Source organism: Prunus avium, chromosome 1 (genome assembly GCF_965620075.1).
Source record: "Prunus avium chromosome 1, drPruAviu1.hap1.1, whole genome shotgun sequence".
In the NCBI taxonomy this organism is placed as follows: Eukaryota; Viridiplantae; Streptophyta; class Magnoliopsida; order Rosales; family Rosaceae; genus Prunus; species Prunus avium.
In genome coordinates, this window is record NC_142284.1 from 10,413,328 (window position 1) to 10,437,213 (window position 23,886).

The 23,886-nt window shown below is 37.6% G+C and overlaps 3 protein-coding genes and 1 long non-coding RNA gene across 6 annotated transcripts; 3 read left to right on the forward strand and 1 right to left on the reverse strand.

Annotated features, from left to right (window-relative positions):
• Positions 1 to 1,442: 1,442 nt before the first annotated feature.
• Positions 1,443 to 2,003, reverse strand: LOC110763748 (uncharacterized). The gene is made up of 2 exons (XR_002527787.2): positions 1,819 to 2,003; positions 1,443 to 1,578 (listed from the first exon to the last, which is right to left on the reverse strand). It is a non-coding gene; the product is annotated as an uncharacterized LOC110763748 (long non-coding RNA).
• A 6,023-nt stretch (positions 2,004 to 8,026) lies between these two features.
• Positions 8,027 to 11,911, forward strand: LOC110763743 (protein FAR1-RELATED SEQUENCE 11-like). 3 transcript variants are annotated; one of them, XM_021966586.2, is made up of 5 exons: positions 8,027 to 8,263; positions 8,709 to 8,750; positions 8,833 to 9,820; positions 10,328 to 10,771; positions 10,918 to 11,911. In XM_021966586.2, the coding sequence occupies exons 3-5, from the start codon at positions 8,870 to 8,872 to the stop codon at positions 11,713 to 11,715; spliced, it is 2,193 nt and encodes a 730-aa protein (XP_021822278.1). In that variant the 5' UTR covers positions 8,027 to 8,263; positions 8,709 to 8,750; positions 8,833 to 8,869; the 3' UTR covers positions 11,716 to 11,911. The 3 variants fall into 3 exon arrangements, with proteins under 3 accessions (XP_021822278.1, XP_021822277.1, XP_021822279.1); XM_021966585.2 differs by lacking the exon at positions 8,709 to 8,750; XM_021966587.2 differs by lacking the exon at positions 8,709 to 8,750 and having other exon boundaries at positions 8,869 to 9,820.
• A 1,254-nt stretch (positions 11,912 to 13,165) lies between these two features.
• On the forward strand, positions 13,166 to 14,615 carry LOC110763746 (transmembrane protein, putative (DUF1218)). The gene is made up of 3 exons (XM_021966589.2): positions 13,166 to 13,500; positions 13,605 to 13,864; positions 14,123 to 14,615. The coding sequence occupies exons 1-3, from the start codon at positions 13,342 to 13,344 to the stop codon at positions 14,493 to 14,495; spliced, it is 792 nt and encodes a 263-aa protein (XP_021822281.1). The 5' UTR covers positions 13,166 to 13,341; the 3' UTR covers positions 14,496 to 14,615.
• Positions 14,616 to 15,435: 820 nt separating this feature from the next.
• Positions 15,436 to 19,276, forward strand: LOC110763739 (importin subunit alpha-2). The gene is made up of 11 exons (XM_088246746.1): positions 15,436 to 15,828; positions 15,993 to 16,089; positions 16,202 to 16,293; positions 16,381 to 16,512; positions 16,629 to 16,814; positions 16,908 to 17,071; positions 17,161 to 17,239; positions 17,407 to 17,535; positions 18,000 to 18,127; positions 18,221 to 18,595; positions 18,709 to 19,276. The coding sequence occupies exons 1-10, from the start codon at positions 15,619 to 15,621 to the stop codon at positions 18,591 to 18,593; spliced, it is 1,590 nt and encodes a 529-aa protein (XP_088102872.1). The 5' UTR covers positions 15,436 to 15,618; the 3' UTR covers positions 18,594 to 18,595; positions 18,709 to 19,276.
• The last annotated feature ends 4,610 nt before the right edge of the window (positions 19,277 to 23,886 follow it).

Below are 23,886 nucleotides of genomic sequence, written 5' to 3' on the forward strand. Positions count from 1 at the left end.
AAAAGCCAACATTTTTATTTTGTTTTGACTGATTTCTTATCAATAGTAGGTTTGGGAACGGGTCGGTTTGGAATATTAGAGGATTCTTCCGTTAATCATATCAAAATTTTCAGTTGGCCAATTTCTCTTCCGTTAACCGAATATTATGAACTTTAATCGTTCTGATCAATTAACCTAATATTCGGTTCATATTAGTTTGGTAGGCCAATAGTACCGTTAAAAAAAACATACTAATTATGTAATAAAAATACAATTTATAATCATTTCACATAATAAATACTCCAAATTACCCATGGAAAAGATAAAAGATCAATAGTTTAATTCATCCAAGTACAAAATCAAAGAACTTAATTTTAAAGTTACAAATGAACATGAGAAATACATAATAAAATAGTAAATAATTTTATAAAACAACATTAAATTATTTTAAAAGGGCAAAAAACTGCAATAGATAGGCCTAATAATCTTCAATCCAAATCTGATTCGTGTATTGCAGTAAAAGAAAAACAAAGTCAAGATGGTGGTGGTGCGGCTGATTTGAGCTGACAAAGAGATGAGATCGATTGAATGCTTCGGGGTTAGAGATGGGGTGCTTGAGGTTTGAGGGTGTGGCTCAATGAAAAACTAAAAGAGGCATAGTTAATTCAGGGTTAATGTGTGATATGTTATAGTGTTTCGCAACCTAGAATAACCTTCATATCGATTCGATACAAATTTTCGTCGGATTAGGGATATTGTTACTTGGTCTTTTAACTAAATATTTTGGTGTGGATTGGATCATAAGAATTAATAATAAAAAATAATGATTTAACCAAATTAAATTGTAGGTTTGGTACGATTGGTATGCGCATTTTTCGGATGAGATGCCCGCCCCTAATTAATAGGTCTTCTAAGTCTTGATGATAACTCGTGTTGTTCAAGATTTAGGAGCTTGGGAATTGATATGGAATTGCATTCTCTTGTTTATAAGTATACTTGTGGGAATATAATATCTAACTCGTAGGTATGGACTTCCTATGTAAATGAAATTTCATACTCTTAGCTCTTCATTATTAAATTTAAATAAATAAAAGAAAACAATAATATTATTAGAAAACTCAACAACGTTTTATTCTACAAGCCAAAACGTTTTTGGTTCTATGACATATTCATAAGAGTTCAAACGTAAAACATTCTTCTTTGTTTATTTTTGGGTAACCGATTTCTTTATGGCTTGCAGTCGAGAGAACCCCTTATTTTTCCTGTTTGGTAAATATATATTCATATGGAGTAATTTTTGAGTGTTCCCGGTACACCACGTGGTTGGTGTACCATCCAATAGACGGAAGACATATGGAATATGTCCAATGCAGTCCGCCACATGTCATAAGAAGAAATGCAGTAAGTTGGATAACAATTCCACATGTTCTATGTTTATTGGATGGTACACCAGACACGTGGTGTACCTGGAACATTTAAAAATTTCTCATTCATATGGGGTGAAATTTCATCAGTTTTGCATGCACGATCGTCGCATCAATTAAAAGAACACAAAGAATTATAAAGATTCATCTTTTCTCCTCCCTGTTAACGATGAAGCTGAGAATCACAATCACAATGGAAATAAATTAGAAAAACTGGCTTTCCACAATTTTATATATAGATGATCTTTAATAAATTATACGAAAATGTTCTCTCGTCAAACAAAACAAATTAATATGCTATACAAATCCCATATATCATAAGAAGGAATTCATGAGCCAATTTCTAGCTTAAACATTTCAGATATTCGACAAATTATCAAAGAAGAAGAAGAAGAATTGGCCATAATAATACTACCTTGATTGACATTTATCACATTGATCCCAGAAAGCCTTTTGAATGATTCTCATGTTAATAATCCACAACAAAAGTTGAACAAATAGAGTTGGCTGGAAAATATCCAAATGCATGCAAATCTAGCTAGCTAGAATTTACATGCAAAATGTTTTGGCAGATCTGAGATAGATTCCTTTACATTCTCTCAATCTACGCATATACAAGCGCAGAATACTTGTTCTTGAACCAACGTACACCATTCTTTAAAGCAGATTTAAATTTAGCTTCAACGACATAGGACTTGTATTTGGCCACTCGGCGTTGTCTCTTAAGCTCTGATTGGTTGAAACTGCAGATTGACGAAGATTTACGTGATGAATTTTTCTTACTCTCCCACGCATAACCCTCATTATCAAAGCTCCGGTCACCACCGGACCCGTAGGGTGACACATAAGTTGACTGCATCTCGTCCATCTCTCTCATCTTTCTCTCCTTGCCGATCAAAGGTTGACGAGCAAAGAGAGAGAGAGAGACGGAAACTATTATGGGAGAGCAAGGGATTTTATAGAGAGACTTGCGGTGCCCTCATTTGACAAATGAGGTTTGATTAAATAGGAAGGGCTGAAAAATAACCATTGTCTTAATTTGTAAGGATTTGACGAGGATCTGTGTTCCATTATCTATACAAAAGCAAAACCGCTTAAAATAATTAAAACGGGGTTTCTTTGTCAAATTAATGAGCATCTATGTTAAATTTAATAATCGTTGAAATGTTTATAGAGAAAATATGAAAATTAGGTTCATAACAAGTTTTCTTTTTCTTTTTCTTTTCCGGAACTGATACTTGGGTTACATATTTAAGTAATGGTGTGACTTTGTCAAATTGTTGTTTAGATTCTATATATATTTGAGGCTCGAAATGAAAGCGAATTTTTATGGAGGGCCAAAAACTGTACGTACAATAATCTATCGTTTTCTTCTGGAAGATGCACCATGAAGTGTTGGACGGTCTTTACTCTTTTTTTCTTTTTTCTTTTTTTGTTCTTTTTTTCTTTTTGAAATTCAGCGATTTGGGGAGAGGGTCACTTTTCCTGGGATTGGAAGTAGCACCTTCCAGTTCGGTACACGTGGATCTCCCAATAATTTAGGGTTGACTTGGTCTTAGAAAACTATTGATTTGTCAAAGTAGTCCACGTGCTACGTAGTTTGCCATAAGAAAATAATAGCATTATTGTTGATTAAATTTGGTATTGGAAACTTCATACCTTAACAATAGTTGCCTATACATACACTAAGTAATTAAATCCACAAATCACCTTTAGTTTAGGTAATTAAATCTATAAGTTACCCTAGTCGAGGTAATTAAACTCAAAAGCCACCTCCAATACAGGTATAGAAAAACGAAAAAAATACGCAATTCGACAATGGAACAAGCACTATAAGAAAAGAACTCAATTCTTAGACCTCCTATACAAGTATAGAAAAACGAAAACACACTCACACCTCCACAAGAGGTAGAGTCACACAAAAGTATATTGAGATAAAGCTCCATTAAAAGATCTTTGGAAACCAAGAAAAAAACTATTACCTGCAAAGTAGGTAACTCTATATATATACAAAGATTAACTCATCAGATAAGGACAAACTACTATACCACCTTGTTTTTCTACCCGCAACGAACGCTAAAATCTGGAAAAAGCTAAAGTTATGATCCAAAGGGGCATAGATCCTGATGTATTTACTTAGAACACTTTGATGGTTGGCTTCTGTTTAGCGGGTAGGCTTAATAAAGCAAGAGAGCTGTTTCTTTCTATCCCAAGTAGAGGGTGTGAACTTGATGCTATTAGCTACAATGTGTTGTATATATATATAATATAAGGAAAACAAAAATGTTGAATTTATTAAGCGTGAAATTGTCAAAGATTTGTTTCACGCTAATATGATTGTAAGAGACGCCTTAATTTAAAGGAGGCGTTTTCAAAGACTTTCATTTTCGATAGTGACATATATTGTAAATTCATTAAAATTTGTAGACATACTAATTGCTTACTTGACGAGACACATGATTACTGGACTATAATTAAAAAAAGAGAAAATATTAACTGCATCCATTACATCTTCATGAAAATTGACCTATATTTAAGAAGCCCTAATTTCAACACACCTAATGGAAAGAAAGCTTACCAAGGCTTTGTCATATTTTATATATGTTTTCAAATAAACCCGGACTGGGAATATTAGAACTCAGTCAAGGGTTGGAGAGTGCATGACTCAAAGTCTCAAACGCAGATCGACGACGTCGTTTTCTTCATCCACTTTCGGAACACCCTCATGATCATGATGATGATGAGGAGGAGGAGGAGGAGGAGGAGGAGGAGGAGGAGGAGGGAGGAGGAGGGTTGTGCTGTTGCTTGACATGTTCTAACAAGGCCATCCTTTCAAGCTGCCTTTCTCTTTTGTGTGCGTTTTGATGTCCACCCAATGCTTGAGAGTTTTCGAACTTCCGGCCACAGTAGTGGCACTCAAACTTCACCATGGGAACTATGTCACGGTGGTCCGTCACCGAAAACCCGAAGAGCTTCATAGATAGTAATTTTCAGCTGAATATTCAGATGATGAAGAAGATGGTTATATTAATTCCTTCGCTCATATGTTATATATAAACATTGTTACCTCTTGGGAGGACTTGGGGGGCAAATCAAGCATTATCCAAACCTACAGAAATACAGTACTAATGCACAGTACAAATATGGGAGGACTATAACGCCTTCACACGCGATCTCGGGTCCTTTACCCACCCACCCATATAACATAGCATTGAACAACATATGTAAGTGGACTAGTGCTTTTCTACTATATATTATTTGTCTATATATATGTATACACAGAGGATAAAAAAAAAAAGAATGCTCATGTAATTTAAAATGACACTATCTATTCTTTTAGAGCCGTGTGGTCTTATAATGCAAACATTGCAAAAAGATGCCCATTTCCTCCAACAACGAAAAATATCAGTCAAAGTTGCAAAAATGATCATTATAAAGCCCGTTAATTAACCATTTCAGTTTTCAATAATTATTTTGTATAAAAAATTATTTAAAAGTCATTTGGTAACTATTTTAAATTTTCTGTGGAACTTTTTTTTTTTATCAAAGTAAGATAACTTCATTGAATCAACAATGTCATAGTACAAAGGAAAACTGGACCTTAGTAATGTAACAAATGTGGCCTCATTAAAACCTTGCCTTTAAAAACCCCCAAATGGGGAAAATCCGGTCAAGGAAAAAGAGTACCACTACATCGTCTGAAGTTGGAAATGAAACAATTATTATAAAACAAATTATTGATGAGCAAATGAAAATGAAAATTTTCTTAGTGTCAAATTTTGAATTTAAGGTCATAGACTGAAAGTGTATGTTTCAAAGAGTCCGTTGCATTTTTTCTTCGAATTTATGATGATTTTTCTAGCGAATTTTAGATCTTGAGGTCCCAATGCTCAGACTGGGTCTGCGGCCGAACATAAGAGTCGGGAGATCCCAAATGTCGAGTTTTGAGACTAAAGTGCAATGTATATGTGGTGATGTAAGATAGGTTAATGACAAAAAGGAGGGTAAAAAAAAATGAAACGAAAACTGAAAAAAAATAAAGGTCATTTTGAAAACATAAAACAAATTCTATTACGTTCAATTGCATACTCAGTCTAATCCTTCGGGCCTCCATATCTAAATTTTACAACCAAAAAAAAAATATCATCATAACTCCAAAGAATTCACCGAAATATACTTCAAACTTTGTAACATGAACTTTCATTCTATGATCACAAATTCACAATTGGTCTTGAAAAAACCCACTTCCGAGTTCCACATAAAACTGAGATAAGTTACCAAACAACTTTTTAAAAAGATTTCAGTTTTTTTGAAAACTAAAATTATTGTTACCAAACAAGTCTTCTATTTTCAATTTCTTAAAATGTAAAATAAAAACTAGAAACTGAAATGGTTATCAAGTGGGCCCTTATTAAACAAGTTTTCAATTTTTTCAGTTTTCAAAAGAAGTGCAAACGAAAACTGAAAACTGAAAACGAAATGGTTGCCCTTATATAATATACTAAAGTGTTTTTTTTTTCTTTTAGTCATAGAAAGATTATTACTGTTTTTACTTTTAAGAGTTGCCCTTATATAAGACTTCAAACAATTGGAAGATTTTTAAAGTATGTTTAAAAAAAAGGTTGCAATAATAATCTTTCTTTTAGGATATTGATGTGGTTTGTTTTTTTGTTTAGGATATTTTATTTCCTAATGAATTCAATTAATTAGCCTTAGGCTAAACCTTGACCTAAGCTTAATCCTAAAAAGTCTTGAAATACTTCATAAAAGTTACATTAATGTGAGTTTTGCATATAATACGATCTTCAATGATTAATTCCAAGACGGATTAGTTATATTATTCCCCCCCTTGCTAAACTAGAGCTAAAGTTCGGAGTAAGTGCAAATTAGAAGAAATGAAACACAAGTTAAACACAGTAGAGAAGGATTCTCGTCTCTTCCACAACCACAAGGCATATCCATCGACATGCTTGGTGTGTGTGCATGCTGCATTTTGATGGATCAAATCAAGTAGCAAGAGGCTAGAGCTATATTATTCCTGCCTTGTTTATTGGGCAGCCCTAGATAAAAAGCGTTGAAAGCAATTGCCCAAAAGAAGACAAAACACCAAAAAGGCAAAAACATACGATTGCTGCTGCTGCTACCGCTGCCTCTGCAGGTAGGGGCCGGAGGGTTGAAGCCATATATTCGTCCCAAACTTTCCCCCTCTTAAAATTAAATCAAATCACACCTTATCTGATTCTGCTCTTACATATGATCATAGTACACCAATTGCTGTACATGATGACCTAACTTTCTATAAATTTCCCAACAAATTACGCATATAGATAGATAGATACGAGGTAATTTACTTCTAGTTTTCGTATGTACGCAAGTTGCAACAAGCGAGGTTTTTTTCGACAGCCTTCTGTCGGCAAACCACGTGGCATGAAGGGCATGAAATCAAAGCCCTAGCTAGCCAAGATGAACACGCATGCATCATAATGAACATTTGGCATGTAACATCCCGAGAAGAAGATTCCACATAACATTAATATAGGTCAAGGTTTCAAAGGGTGGTCCACCAAACTCTTCATCTCCACCACAATTGGTGGTGAGGCTAGGCGGGCCTAAGCCATATAGGTAGGTTGGTTTGCTTTTTTTTTTTTGTTTGTTATGGTAAATTATTGGCCAAGATCGAATCAAATCATATATACCATCATATACGTGCCAGTGCCAGTGCCAGTGCCTATATTTTCTTTACTAAATTTGGTTCTCTGGGACTTCTTTTGAAGCTTCTAGTTTTGTGGAAACAATGGTTGCTGTACTTTCTGATCGAATATCCATGGAGTTGATCTTGTCGTCTTTAGTCAAGTTTTCACTGCAAAATGCCTTTAGCATATAAAAAAAGCATAGTACAAACGCCTGCAAAATGCTTGTATGTGATATATATACAAAGAAATGTAATGTAATATTAATTAGATTTTTTTTTCTTCTTACTTTGTTTTTTTATCTTCAAAATTTGAGTTTTAAAACTTCTGTTTTTTTTTATTTATATCCGAAATGCTTTACAATTTTGAAGGTGGTTGCCTCCTAGTTTTGTGGGCAACTTCTTTCTATTCTATTCTTTTTTATTTAATTCAATTTAAACATATAAAGAAAAACGCAAAGAATGATGAAATATTCAAAATATCAGAAAATGTCATTAGTTAATGCAAACATTAAGAATTGAAATTATTAATTAAATGAGGATAATATGGTAAATTCACACTTTTTCTTAGTAAAAGAATTTAAAATTAAAAACAAAAATATGATAATGGGTTCTATTTTTATGGAACACAACTACCCATTATCTTTTTTAATTAAAAAAGAAAAAGAAAAACCAATTAGGGGCTAGTTCGATTTAAACATATTACGAATGTACTAAAGGTAAGTTTTGAAAGTAGTTGTCTCATATTTTATGGATAAGTAACTTCTCCTATTTTCATGGACAATTGCAGTATATGTTCTTTTTTACTTATTTCAAAACTTGCGTTTTTTTTTTCAAAACATTCCAAGTGAAACGACGTCGTTTCAGTTAGAATTTTTTTTTAAACGCAATCAAAACGACGTCGTTTTATAACAATAAACCTAAAGAACAAACACGTGAGTCGTCTTCCTCGCAGAGTCGCAGCCAATTTGCAGACTCGCAAAATTTCTTCCGGTTCAGAAGTGTCCAGATCTGGCTCGCCTGGCCACGCCTTGCAACGCTCCTTACGCCTTCCCGGCGCTAAACGTGCAACTCGCGAAACAGCTGACCGCCTCGGGCGATTTCCTGCCGCCTCGCTCCGACGCGCTCGCCGACGCGGGCGAAGGCATGCCTTTAAAAACACTGGCTCCAAGTAAGTTTTATTTGTTTTGTTGACCAAATTTATTCTAAATGAAGGTTCTAATGGATCAAGGTCATGCTACTTTGGCTATTAGGTGTTACATTATTGGATTGGCACCTTAATTTGGTTTAGGGTTTAAGGTTGTATATGTTTATGCTATCTTATTTAAGTTTTACCCCTTTGCTTCTGGTATGTCATTTGAAATCTATACTACCATACTGAGCTCTCCACTGCTGCATTTTTCTTGGCTGCCTAATCCACCTCCAAGACTGATATTATTGAACAATTTGGCCAAACAACAAATAAATGAAGAAAGAAAAGTTGAAGGAGTTATAGCAGACCAGTGACGTGTGTGTGTGTGTGTGTGTTTCTGGTCATGATTAAGGTGGTTTAAGGAAGCCATCGAAGTATCATCCTATTTTCACAATGTTTTTTAATATCTGCTTGTCTCCACCAGCATTGCCATCTGCCTACGTCCTTGAGAGTAGAAGAATTTTAGGTAGCATTTCTTTGGTTTTTTCTCCCAATATTCTTAGATTACACCTATTCCTTCTGTTAAGAAATTGAAGTTTTTCGTGTAGGTTTATAACTGTAGTTTCATTCATCTATTGCTAAAGGATGTCAGAAGGAACAAGTCTAGGGATGGAGGATTTATCCCAAGATGATATTGGCACTATAGAGGAAACAGCTGAAGACACGATCTTGTCACGACAGACTTCTGTGAATCTTGTTCCCTTTGTTGGACAAAGATTTGTTTCTCAAGAAGCTGCATACGAATTCTACTGCAGTTTTGCGAAACAATGTGGCTTTTCAATCAGACGTCATCGTACTCGAGGCAAGGATGGTGTTGGTCGGGGAGTGACAAGAAGAGATTTCACTTGTCATCGTGGTGGATATCCACAGATAAAGCCATCTGAAGATGGAAAGATGCAAAGAAATCGCAAATCATCACGCTGTGGTTGTCAAGCATACATGCGGATTGTTAAGCGGGCAGGCTTTGATGTCCCTGAATGGCGTGTTACAGGCTTTAGCAACATCCATAACCACGAACTATTGAAATCCAATGAAGTCCGTCTCCTTCCTGCTTACTGTTCCATATCTACTGATGACAAGAGTCGGATTTGCATGTTTGCAAAAGCTGGGATGTCAGTGCGCCAAATGTTAAGATTGATGGAACTGGAGAAAGGTGTTAAACTAGGTTGCTTACCATTTACAGAGATAGACGTGAGAAACCTACTACAGTCTTTTAGAAATGTTGATAGAGATAATGATGCAATTGATCTTATAGCAATGTGCAAAAAGATGAAAGATGAAAACCCTAATTTCAAGTATGAATTTAAAATAGACGGTCATAATAGGCTGGAGCATATTGCATGGTCTTATGCTTCATCTGTTCAGTTGTACGAGGCATTTGGTGACACAACGGTTTTTGACACAACCCATCGTTTGGATGCCTATGATATGCTGTTAGGAATTTGGCTTGGAGTGGATAATCATGGAATGACTTGTTTCTTTGGCTGTGTGCTTCTGCGGGATGAGAATATTCAGTCCTTTTCCTGGGCATTGAAGGTAAGCAGCTTATTGGCATATTCCTGATGGAACTGAGCACCATATTTTTTGGGCACATTTGAGCCTCGATAATCATAGGTTTGCATAAGATAAAAACTTAAAACTTATGCTTGGCACAACATAAAAACTTATGCTTGGCATCTGCTTCTCAATCTAAATTTTACTTTAGATCGGGGAGCCAAATAATATGTAGAGGTCTATAAAACAAATAATAAAAATGATAAAAAAAAAACAAAAAAACAGAGAGATTCTTTCAGGATTTACTCTAAAGTTTTTATTCCCATTAATTTGGTGATATGGGGACCATGATGAGGTTTAATTTTATAACGGAGCTTTTTATTCTGTGGCCTTGACCGAGAGTTGGGTGGTTTGGTCTTAGTTAAAGGTTTACTAAGCAGAATTTCTTTCTCATATCTTTAAAGTTTGTGGTTATTTTTATTCTCTTCTTACTGAGCGTGGTTTTTTTATAGTCTCTATTTGTTCCTAATACCTATGATGTTTAAACAGACATTTTTGGGGTTCATGAAAGGAAAGGCTCCACAGACAATGTTAACTGACCATAACATGTGGCTGAAAGAGGCTATTGCTGTTGACATGCCCCAATCAAAGCATGCCTTTTGTATATGGCACATCGTCGCAAAGTTCTCAGATTGGTTTTCTGTACTTCTTGGATCTCGATATGATGATTGGAAAGCTGAGTTTCACCGGCTGTTTAATCTGGACTTCGTGGAAGACTTTGAAGAAAGATGGAGGGAAATGGTGAATGAATTTGGACTGCATACAAATAAGCATGTAATCAGCTTATATGCGCTGCGGAATTTTTGGGCTTTAGCATATTTGAGGCATTACTTTTTTGCAGAAATGATGAGTACAAGTCAGGCAGAATCAATTAATGCTTTTATCCAACGTTTTTTGAGTGCACAGTCTCAACTAGATCGTTTTGTTGAGCAAGTGCGTAACCTTCTTCTTTTATGTTATTTTTCCTTTTTTGGCCTTTGGTTTGCTTCTAAAGTACTTAACCTTGTCTTTGTTTCTTGTGAAGCCTTTGGTTCTTATGTTAAATAAACATGTCTACCCTGTTAAACTTCCTTTTGCAGGTAGCTGATATTGTTGATTATAATGATCGGGTTGGGGCAAAGCAAAAGATGCAAAGGAAAATGCAGAGGGTGTGCCTTAAAATGGGTTCACCAATTGAATCACATGCTGCTTCTGTTCTTACTCCTTATGCCTTCGGAAAACTTCAAGAGGAACTTGTATTGGCTCCACAGTATGCATCTCTTCTGGTAGATGAAGGTTGTTTCCAGGTCAGACACCATACTGAGGAAGATGGAGGGTGCAAAGTGGTTTGGATTCCTTGTCAAGGCCACATTAGCTGTAGCTGCTATCAGTTCGAGTTCTCCGGCATCCTTTGTAGGCATGTTCTTCGTGTCCTGTCAACTAATAATTGCTTTCATATTCCAGACCAGTATCTACCTACCCGTTGGTGTGATGTCAGTTCATCTTCCACTAACACCTTTGAGACTGCTACTACTATGAAAGACAATTCAGAGAAGATTCACTTATTGGAGTCCTTGGCTTCAACACTTGTTACGGAGTCAGTTGAAACGGAGGATCGCCTTGATGCTGCTTGCGAGCAAATTGCAATGGCATTATCGCGTGTTAAAGACCTTCCTAGGACAACACATAATGCAATCGACATTGCGTATAATTGTCCATCTGAATCACTGATTCTACAAGATGTGGAAGAGGCTGATGGAATTATTCGCTTTACAGTAGGAAATTCTCATGAATCTGTTACTTTAGGAAAGCTTAAAGAAAGAAGGCCAAGAGATATAGTTGAAATTAGTAGAAAGCGACGGCATTGCTCAGGGCCTTGCTGTCTGAGTGTCCAATAGTGGGAGGTGAGGCTTTGAATGGATCCACTAGTGCACTTGTAAAGGTTTGGAAATAGTAGTAGATGTAGCAAGGAATAGCAGTACATTGTTTTTTCAACGTTTTTGTTTTGTCAATATTTCAATGTACGTGCACTTTTGTGCCTTCCACATTCAGTTATACTGAAATGAAAAAGACAAAGTTCCCTCACAGAGCAAAGATCTGACCTAGATTCAAATAAAAGAAAGAAATAAATGTATCCCCGGGTAAAAACTACTTCTGAGGTTAGGGTGTGATTCGTACCCGGGAAATAGCTGAAAATTCTCGAGTTAGGGCGTGACAAATGTCCTCATCAAATTCTTACACATGGAATATATTTCTATTTTAAATATTTTTTCTTCTGTTTTCCATGTTAAGAAAAGAAATCAAAGATGCACCAAGGCAGTCCCCTGTCCTTGTCATTGCCTACTAATGTAGCATAAGAGTGAAGAGCATGGAAAAGCTCACAGCATCATGAAGAGAGCAATTAAAGAGAGCTTCCTTTGTTTTGTGGTGGTGTAAAAAAGAAAAAAAGAAGCTTTATTTTTTCAACTAAGGCCAACTTGACCAATAACAGAAAAGAAAAAAGGCATGTGTGATTTTGATTCTTAACCACCACCAGTAGTAGTACTAACAATAGTATTATATATGATAAAACCAGATCATCAAATATAATGCAAACCAATATCCAATATTCTTCCCAGGTCTATAATTCATCTCTAGTGATTTGTTCTTTACTGGTAGCACTTTTGGCCTTTTCATAGGGCCCAGCCAACAAATGAGCTTTGATGCCTTTTTTTTATAACTTTTTTTAGTGTAAGCGATTGAGAGAAGGGGGTTTACACAAATATTCATTGGGTGTTTAGGAGTTTCGAACCTCTGCCCACATGAATGCAGGTGGAAGACCTCAACCATACCCCACTGACCTTTGATGCCTTTCTTTGTCAACATTTGAATGCTAAAAGCCAAAGAATTTCAAAGCTTATGAGGAATAATTAGTGACCGTCCATCTAATCATGTTAGGTCTATCTGGAAGCAATTAAGGACATAATTATAGGATTAGCTAGCCGGTGTTTAATCTGTGGGGAAGATCCAAAAGCAGCTTTGCATATATTGTTCCTTTTGGTGAAAAACCATGCACTGTAAAGGTTTCTTTGGGGTCTTAAGAAATGAAACAAAATTATTGTATGGCTAAGAACAAGATGATCCAAACAAAGCTCATTTTCTTTTTCTTTTCTGAAAAAGAATATGCGCAATTAAGGCATGCAACATATATATAGCGAGTACTGACTTGGCAACTTTTGATCATTCTGTGCTTTTCAAGCTTTTGGTTACTAAAATGATGTGGCTGATTATGCACTGTTAGACGTTAGATATGAATGCCGTAAGATTAATTGTGGAACAATTGAAAATGCTTTGCCACATCAGTAGTTGAAGAATGAACAAATGAGCAGAATGCCCTCCTAGCGAAGTCTTTTAAGAATCTTGAGCCTTTTAAGCAACCTTTGCTCCAAGCAATTCTGCAATCCCCTCCTCCCTCTCTTTTTTCAAGTCCCTATTTCTCTTCTTCTTGACCTGCATGAATAATTCTAGCCGTTTTCTACTCCAAAATGGCAAAGAGAATGGCAGTCACACACGCAGACCTTGCACCAAGTCGTCCCGGCACCGGCTTTGGTAGCAAAACAGGTGCTTTTCTCACGGTCTTGACCATTCTCTGTGGTCTGTTGTGCTTCATTCTATGCCTAATTGCTGAAGTCACTCGTTCTAAGGTACTAGGAAACATGTTTTTGTCACAACAATTCCTTTACGAAACATTAATATTACCAAAACAAAAGGAAATTAATTTAAGTTTTGTGGTTTGATGATTTCATAGGTCACATGGCAGATCAGCAGTGATGAAGGGGATGAGGGAGCTAAATCCCAATGTGTATACAGCGGCAGTGGGAAATCGCCGCTGTTATGTGCAGCCAGTGCATTTTTGGGGCTGGCAATCATCATGGTGGTGGAACATGCATACATGTTGATTGCAATTAGCAACTCCCCTCCATCAGTCTTGGTTATTTGGGAGCCTGATCATTCTGGTCCTGCCAAGAGTTTGAAATGGCAAGCTGCCTTCTTCTTTGTTGCAACATGGTATGCCAATCAATTTTAGTCAGTCCTCCATATTTTGAATTCAAGCAAATTGTAGCCATAGTCTCTCAACTATTACCATTACCCGGCTCTCACTTTAGTCCCGGAGTTTTTGAATTCTATAGAACTCCAAGTGAAAATCGGGTAATAGTTCAGGGACCGTAACTGCAATTTACTCTATTGATTTTAGATCATATCAAAGATCAATTGAAGTGACATTAATTCAAACTCACAAACACTCATTTGGGTTATGTTGATTAGGGTTTCCTTTGCTGTTGGGGAGATCTTGTTGTTGATTGGTCTAAGTGTGGAGTCAGGGCACTTGAGAAAATGGTCAAGACCAAGACCCAGCTGCCTTGTTCTCAGAGAAGGTGTGTTCTCTGCAGCTGGAGTGTTTGCCTTGACCACTGTGTTGCTTGCTGCTGGGTTATACTTGACTGCATTGCGGGCACAAAGAATCTCCCTGCACCAAGAAACCGTCCGGCGAGAAATCATTGAGGCCTCCATACTCTATGCATCTCCACCAACCTCACCTCAGATCTCAACCATTCCTAGAGAAAACCCCATTTTCAGAGAAACTCACAACATTGATCACCAGCCTCCAGCCGCTCTTAGCAAACATTTGAATTTATAGAGCAAAAAGATTGTTTGTGCTTGTAGCTAAAGCTCAACTCAATGCACAAGTTCCATCTTTTGCATGTAAATTATATACACAAATGTGAACATATAAATCATAATATAGTTTTGCCAGCCATTTGTCATTTAAAAGCCTTCCTTTTTCAGCAGCTTAATAATCAATCCACCTTCATTTAAGATTTCCTAACTCAAGCAAACGTGAGTTACGCCAGTTGGTCAAACTCGTGTTTCCATCCTTTACACTCAAGTTCAATTCTCCTACTTTGTCCAAAAAAAAAAGGTATCAATACACTACACGGCACTGCCTTTGTATGGTTCCTGATTACATTACATAAATTAATGGCCAGTGTTGTCAACGAGACTGATTTAAACCCAATTAATATTTAATCATGTTTGATTGTGATCGGATCAAATTTGGTTCATTTGGATAAATTTGATGCCTCTGGCCAAGCATGGGATCACATGATCCACAGTAATAATGCCAATACAAATGGTACCGTTTGATGTCACTAATTTCAAATCTACTCCAATAATAATAATAATAATGCGTGAAATTACTATATTTCCTTATCTTTAACATTTATAATTCAATTTTAAATAATTTTCATATCCAAATCTAACCCACACTCGATCCAGTGAGGAATATGTTGTCCTTTTTTATATAAATAAAAATAAATAAACAAAATCTCATGATAATTTTCTTTTCTTTTTTTCATAAAAGGCCAAAAGATAATTACAAGTAAAAAGAACCTTTCTTTTTTTTTTTTGGACGAAAAAAAGTCTTTCGTGCTAAAAAAAAGCGCCTAATAATAAACAGTAACCCACGGTTATTATAATTCCCAATTTCGACTAAAAAAAAATAACTCCCAAAAAACTTCAGCGAAAAAAAAAAAGAAAATCAAAATCAAAATCCCCAATTGTGTGCATATACAAACCCTCTCTCTCAGTCCTCTCTCTCTCTCTCTCTCTCTCTCTCTCTATCTCTCTTTCGAATACTCAGAAAAGTCCATTTCTTAGGGTTTTTAACTGCTCTCCTTCTCCGTCTACGACCGGTTGGTCCCAATCAGACCACGATCAGTTTTTTGGGTTGTTCCCAGTGAGACGCAGTCAAAGCATACGACATGTCGCTGAGGCCGAGCGCGAGGACCGAGGTCCGCCGGAACCGGTACAAAGTGGCGGTGGACGCAGAGGAAGGTCGTCGTAGGAGAGAGGACAACATGGTCGAGATCCGAAAAAGCAAGCGCGAAGAGAGTTTGCTGAAGAAGCGTCGCGAAGGCCTCCAATCCCAGCAATTCGCACCCGCTCTACAGCCCTCAAATGTCGAGAAGAAGGTAACGATCTTCATCTGGCTATGGTTTTTTTATTTATTTAATTGCCGATCTCTTTGTTTTTGGCTTTGAGTGGATCCGATTTTTGACATTTAGGGTTTTGAACAACAGGGTTAAGGTATTGTTTTTACTTATTCACATTTATGTGGGTTTGGATTTGATTGCAGTTGGAGAGTCTGCCTTCGATGGTTTCTGGGGTTTGGTCTGACAACAATAATTTGCAACTGGAGGCCACTACACAGTTTCGAAAGCTGCTTTCTATTGGTACTTAACAAGATTAGACTGTCTTTGAGTGCTTCTTTCGCGTCTCTTTTTAATTTTCAGTTTCTGTTGTAGAAGGGTGTTGCTAATTATAATCAAAACTTTAAATTTGTAGAACGAAGCCCCCCAATTGAGGAAGTCATTCAATCTGGGGTGGTTCCTCGCTTTGTTGAGTTCCTCATGAGGGAGGATTTCCCACAACTTCAGGTTCGAATTCGTTTCTGTGTTGCATTGGTGTTGAGCTTGCTTATGTTTTTGTTAAATTGTTTTGTTGATTTGTTTAATTTTGTCTAGTTTGAGGCTGCTTGGGCTCTTACAAACATAGCATCCGGAACCTCAGAGAACACCAAGGTGGTGATCGAACATGGGGCAGTCCCAATATTCGTAAAGCTTCTTGCTTCTCCAAGTGATGATGTTAGGGAGCAGGTATATGTTAATACTTTTTTACCCTGTTTGTTTGTTAATGTATAGATTGTATTGTTTTGACAGAATTACCACATAGATTGCACTAAACACTTTATAAATACATTTTGAAATTGTAGGCTGTGTGGGCATTGGGAAATGTTGCTGGTGATTCCCCTAGATGCCGTGATCTTGTCCTCAGCAACGGAGCTTTGATGCCATTGCTGGCTCAGTTGAATGAGCACGCAAAGCTTTCGATGCTGAGAAATGCAACATGGACGCTGTCTAACTTTTGCAGGGGCAAGCCACAGCCTCCATTTGACCAGGTTTGCTTCTTGTACCGACCACTGTTCATATTTAAAGCAAAGTTCTTTGATTATTGCTCTGGTATGTTGTTAACTTTGGAGTCGCATTATTAGGTGAGGCCAGCACTTCCAGCGCTTGAGCGTTTAGTTCATTCCAATGATGAAGAAGTCTTGACAGATGCCTGCTGGGCACTGTCGTATCTCTCCGATGGTACAAATGACAAAATTCAAGCCGTGATTGAGGCAGGCGTCTGCACCCGACTTGTGCAGCTCCTCTTGTGAGTGTTGCATTTTATTTATCTGTCTAATTGCTTCTGTTTTATTCACCAATGATATTGATGTTGAAAACTTCTTTTTGTTGCTTCAGACATCCATCTCCTTCGGTTCTCATTCCTGCACTTCGTACTGTTGGTAATATTGTGACAGGAGATGATCTTCAGACTCAGGTATATCAGCATCTTGATTTGTTGCGTTTTTGTTTACTTGTTTTAGGCATCAACAAATATAATTAGAAAGAAATCCCTTTGTGGCACGAGCATCATGTGATCTCATATTTGCTTTCAGTTTGTGACTGATTTTTCGTATGATCATGATGAGTAACCCTTTTTTTCAGTGTATTATCAACAATGGTGCACTCCCATGCCTTCTGAGTCTCTTGACTCATAATCATAAAAAGAGCATCAAGAAAGAAGCATGCTGGACAATCTCAAATATTACAGCTGGAAACAGGGAACAGATACAGGTAATCATGGTGAATTAGGCGATTGTATTAATTAGGCCATGGGTTTTTTTTATACTATTTATGGAATGCTGTCAGAATATTCTTGTTTATTAAGGTTTTGTGCATGTTGCAATGGATCTCTCTTTGGAATATTGGGGGTTTCTGAGTTATATGGCATTCTGTCATTTGTTCAGGGTTTCTTGTTTGGTGGGTTCAAAGTATCAACTGTCCAAGTTCATATAATGACATTGTCGCATCTAACATTGAGACTGATTGTTTTTCTTGTATGAAAACTTGCACTACAAATGTTGGGGGAAAATCCCGTTATTAGTATTTAACTAAATATGAGTTCTCATTTTATTCACTTAACTTTAAGTAAATGACTAGCACCTTTTAACATGATGCGTATATGAAGAGGTTGGTGTTTTTATTAGCATGTCCTGTAGAAGATCCAATGTTCACTTACTAATTTGAAAATAATGCAGTCTGTAATTGACGCTAGTTTGATTGGCCCTCTGGTCAATTTGCTCCAAAATGCTGAGTTTGACATAAAGAAAGAAGCTGCATGGGCAATCTCAAATGCTACTTCTGGCGGCACTCCTGAGCAAATCAAGTTTGTGATTTTTTAGTATCTTCTTCTGGCTGTCTTAGTTCTCTACTTATTGAGGTTATCTTATCAAGTTCACCTTTTCTTTATGGGTGTCAGGTACCTTGTTGGTGAAGGCTGTATAAAGCCATTGTGCGATCTTCTTGTATGCCCTGATCCAAGAATTGTCACCGTCTGTTTAGAAGGTTTGGAGAACATTCTGAAAGTTGGGGAAGCTGAAAAGAATGCTGGTAACACTGGAGAAGTTAACTTGTATGCCCAATTGATTGATGATGCTGAGGGCCTAGAAAAGATTGAAAATCTACAGAGTCATGACAACACTGAGATCTATGAGAAGGCAGTTAAAATTCTTGAGACTTATTGGGTGGAGGAAGATGATGAGACATTACCATCGGGAGATGGTTCCCAGCCAGGCTTCCACTTTGGAGGGAACGAACTTCAAGTTCCATCTGGTGGATTCAACTTTAGCTGAAGGTGAGGTTCATGTGGTTTGGCACATGGAGATTAATGGTAACCCTATATGCAGCAAATTTAGGAAGTATTTTGTTTCCCTATTAGTTACTGTTTTTGGTTTTCTGAAATTGCAGGAGCATTTACTTGAATGCGGCAGAAGTTCCAGGTGATTTTGTTGGGTCAAGTCGGGGTCAAGTTGGGGTCAAGTTGAAGTGGGTCGGGGCATCCCGTGTGTCTGGTTTCAGTCTGGTCTGGTGTCCATTGTGATCAGAGGTGCCAAGGTGGGTCAATGTATTCTAATATGACCAAATAAGAAGAGATGGGTGGGTTCAATTGTGGCACATGAAGTTTGGTCGGCAGGGATCATTGTCACTGCCTCGTACCATGAAATACTATGGAAGTGTCCTAGAGGCTCTTTGTTGCATCGAAGGCCCTTAAATGAATGTGCTGGTGAGGGTTTCTCGAATGCATCATTGAGTTCGATTTTTTTTTTCTTTCTATAATTTGGAGTCATAGTTTGAACGGGTATTTTTCTAAAGAGTCGGGATTTGTTTTGCCTTGTGGCGTGAATATAATATGATGAACGATCATTTTCTGGTGTATTGCAAGGAAAAGATTAGTGTTTTGGTAATTACCTTGTGATTATTGTATTATGCAGTTATCATCTTTTATTTAATTTATTATTTTTAATATTTTGGTTAACTGTTGAATTTTCCATTTTGTCCTCATCATATTCCTTTTCTTCTCGTGGCAATTTTTTCTTAGTAAAGGGTATTACAAAAGCGTTGGGATATTAGATATATTAAATTCTACCCCTAAGGGCAAAATGGTACTTTCAAACTTCATTAGATTTATTAAATTCACGTACACTTATATTTTGGGTTGGGATATTACAAAAGCTTTGTGATTATGATTTGTGTCAATTCTCTATTATTTTATTGTATTTTTGTAAAATTTATAATTTTTTAAAACTATAAAAATATACGAAGGGTTTAAACAAGTTCGTTGCAATGACTCTTCTCTTCGTATTTGAAGTGTCATGCCAGCTAAAGCTTTAAACAGAAAATGTAGCAGTACCAACGTTTAATCAACATTCTGAGGAAAACTCTCTTTTTTCTTTCTACATTTGATTATCTTCAAAACAATAAATTTCACTTGATCTAAACAAGTGAAGAAAGCACAATGATACAAGCAGATGACAAAAGTCCCCAAAAAACAAAAAAAACAAAAGACATATACTCAAGGACTTAGACAACAAACGAATAAATTGAGTAAGTGAGAAGCTGCAGTTTGAACAACAAACGTCAATGGAAAGCAAATACAATATAATCTTAAAAAGGTAAATAACCTAGTTCACACTCAGCCATCTGGATATTTGGATTGGTAATATCCATTCTATTCCGCTACAGAGCCATCCTATTCCTATAAAATTTCACAAGCAGAGAACAAATACTTAAATATTAGTTTCACTCTTTAACATAAGTTAAAGAAAATTTCTTTAAAAAAGGAGTGAAATATGTGGCCTTTAAAAGAAGTGAAATAATTCGGCACTCTCATTCCTTAAGAGAGGTCAGGGGTTCGATCCCTGCTCTCGTACGGAGTCACCACTTTGGCCAACACTTTACCCCTTACGGGCCGACCCGGTGTGAGTGGGGATTAGTCTGGGTTGTGGTTAAGGCTTAAAGGTGCCACCCATAGTTGGGGCCCATCCAGGACCACCTCATGGTTCAGACAAAAAAAAAAGAAAGAAGTGAAATAAGCTTTTTCAGATAGCGATGTCAATATTCTCCTTAAATTTTACCATTTCGACATCATATTCATGTTTATATGCTCTTTAAAAAAAGTGAAATGCGCGCCCTTCAAAAGAAGCGAAAGCAACTTTAAAACAGTCTCCTTGAATTTCACCCTATTGACATCATATCCATGTTAATTATTTATTTAGAAAATTTATTAAGGAAAAATCCCTATAATTTGGATTACACCACAAATTAAGATTTTTATGTGTGTCGTTGCTATTTACTAAGCAGTGACAATTTCTTTTCCACTCGATATGAATATGTATATTTGATCTTCACAGGTAAACATTGTACACGTCAAAACTGCAATAGTTTATAAGTCGACACGCATGCATTAAGAACCTCACCGCAATCTTCACATGGGTTAAAAAAGCATTGTGCGAGAGTGAGACGCGGTTACTCGGATGAGATCGACGGGCGAGATCTGTTGCGGTGAAGTGGATGGCTGGGATGCGAGTGACGTCAGCATGTGTTTGAAGTGGCGATGTTCGGAGTGAGTGAGGGGGGTTCGTAAACGCATAATTATTCAGTGCAGCATGTAAACCCTGTGACCAGTTGCACCCGGTTGACGGAAAAGGATGATTGGGACTGAGGAACTGGATGGTTGTTTAGCAACACTCAAAATATGATGCACCAACTCCATCATTCCATTTTAGTGAAGGAACTGGATGGTAGTTTAGCAACACTCAAAATATGATGCACCATCTCCATCATTCCATTTTAGTGATCATCGTGTATATAAATCAATGGATGGTAAACAAATAAAAATATCATCGTTTTGTAGTTTCTTTTATCTTAAATTGAAATGACTTTTATTAGCAATACTTTGTACAAGATCGTTTCAAAATCTTCCTCAGTCAACGAGTTTGCCACTAAACATTTGAATCTGTTGCCCCACGTTTCTGTAACAAGTGTGGACGATATGCGTAAAGTGGTCGAGGCCAAAACAAGTAAAAGATGGACTGAATCCAACAAGGTTGTTAATGATGGCAACTTGGACCCAAAAGACCATGAAAAGATAGTGGCAATGGCTGAAAAAAATCAGCTAGAAATAATTCCATTCTGCCTGGAAGAGCGGAGGATGAATCTACATGCAAATTGTGACATTTGTGGTGCCCCTGTGGAGAATGTGGATCATATTGTTAGGAATTGTTTATTGGCTTCCCTTGTTTGGCGCCAATCCTCCTTGCCTGTAAGTCTGAACTTGTCGCAGGATGACAACTTGATTACCTGGGCTGGAAAAAATTTACACAACTACACCTTAATGGGTTACGGGGTTGTGTGGTCTACTCTGTTTGCTTTCACATGCTGGTTCCTTTGGAAATGGAGGAACAAGAAGATTTTCGATCTTGGGTTTGTCTTCCCTCCCAATCCCAACCACATAATTCTTTTGGCTGATGCAGATTGGCAATATGCCAACACTGATCTTGCTCATAAACCCATCCGCTCCCTAGCCACTCTATCCTGGCAGTACCTTGCTGCAGGAGTGACTAAAATTAATACTGATGGTTGCCGAAATGGAGAGACTGGTCGCATTGCTGCTGGTAGTGTACTTAGATCAAGCTCTGGGATGTGGGTTAAAGGGTTTGCTGCTAATATTGGTTATGGTCAAGTATTAGATGCTGAGTTATGGGGTATCTACTCTGGTCTCAAATCTGCTTGGGATATGGGCTGTAGTGATGTTGTGCTGGAATCTGACTCAGCCGTTGCAGTGAATCTTCTCAATAAAGCTGTGGATGCCCTCCACCCTCTTGCTACCTTGTTATGGGGCTGCCAGGACTACATCAAAAAATGTTGGGGCTGCTCTATTTATCATGTCTATCATGAATGCAATATGGTGGCTTATAGACTTGCTAACTTGGGCTCTTGCCTCGATTTGGGTCTCTGTTCCTTTCAAGTGCCCCCAGACAGTATTAGGTCCTCGTTTGTTGATGACCTCAGCCGTTGCAGTGAATCTTCTCAATAAAGCTGTGGATGCCCTCCACCCTCTTGCTACCTTGTTATGGGGCTGCCAGGACTACATCAAAAAATGTTGGGGCTGCTCTATTTATCATGTCTATCATGAATGCAATATGGTGGCTTATAGACTTGCTAACTTGGGCTCTTGCCTTGATTTGGGTCTCTGTTCCTTTCAAGTGCCCCCATACAGTATTAGGTCCTCGTTTGTTGATGACCTGTGTGGTCTTTGTAGGCCTCGGGCCGTAGTTTAGTGTTTTCTTTTGGGCATGGCCTCGTCTTTTCACCCAAAAAAAATAAAAATTTCGCTTGAACAAGAAAGGTAAAACAAAAGAGCATGGATTTGCACAGTGGCCCAAGGGAGACCGTTAAAGCACCACCGAGAGGGCAGGAGAGCACCAATAGTAGGGAGACCGTGTTGAAGTTAGGTCTCCTAGTGTTTTAGGATTTATTTTAAGTAATGGTGAATAATCCCTATTCTTGAGGGACACGTTTGTTGCATTATCTGTTTAAGACTCAGTCATATACCACGATCCTAGGGTTGTAAATCGTGGGCTGTTATTTCTCTTTTAGTTTATTTTGTAAGCTATTAGATAGCCTCTTTGAATTCAATAAGAAAGTTCTCCCTGCATTTGAGTGTTTTCAAGATAATGTTTTTCAAGTTCTTTGTAGTTCTTCTTGGGTCTAACATTTGGTATCAGAGCACCCTCACGGGCCTGACTAAAAAGTCTGAAACAGGAGAGTGAAAACGACAAACTCCGTTAGCAGTTTACCAACTCAAGAAAACTTTGGAGTTTCATTTTGCCGCGCCTGAAAATGGCGACCATATCCATAAGCTTCTGTCCGTACGCTATGGCTCGCCCCAGGGTCCCACGAACTCGCATACCTCCGGTGAAGAAGCAGACAGTACGGAGCCCTAACCCTAACCCTAGCCATATGCTGAAGGCTCGAAGTGGCGCCAAACAGTTGTCATCCATTGGAGTCGAAGCCACCACCTACACTCGCTTGCCTTCCAGAGAGGACTTCTCCCTCCCTTCTTTGGATTCGTCGTCGTTTGAGTTCTCATCCGAAGTGAAGCTCTCCGAATCAAATATCGCGCTTAAAGTTGAGAAGGAGATTGATAATTTAAGCAGTGAAGAGGGTGAGGAAGAAGAAGAAGAAGAGAAGGGCTTATATGGTGATTTGGGGTTGAATTATGGTCAATTTGAGGTCTTTGAGTCTGAATTGGACGAGGAAGATGATGATAGCGATATTGAGGGATTTAGTGATGACAAATTGGAAAGTGTTGCATAATATTTATCGGCACTTCAATACTATAATCTTGTGTCAGAGGGACATTTCTCGGATTTTTTTTCACTTTTCCACCTTGGATTTTCTTTCGTACACGTTAGTCCCACTGCCACTACCATGGCAGGAGGAATTCAGATGCATTATTGAAAAGCAATTCAGATGCATTAGTGTTTCGGTTGCCCACCCCTACGTAACGTTAAGAGTTTGTTACGGCTTTAGTTAATTATGTCATCTGTTTGGTCGGTATGGGTGCATATGATTCAAATGACA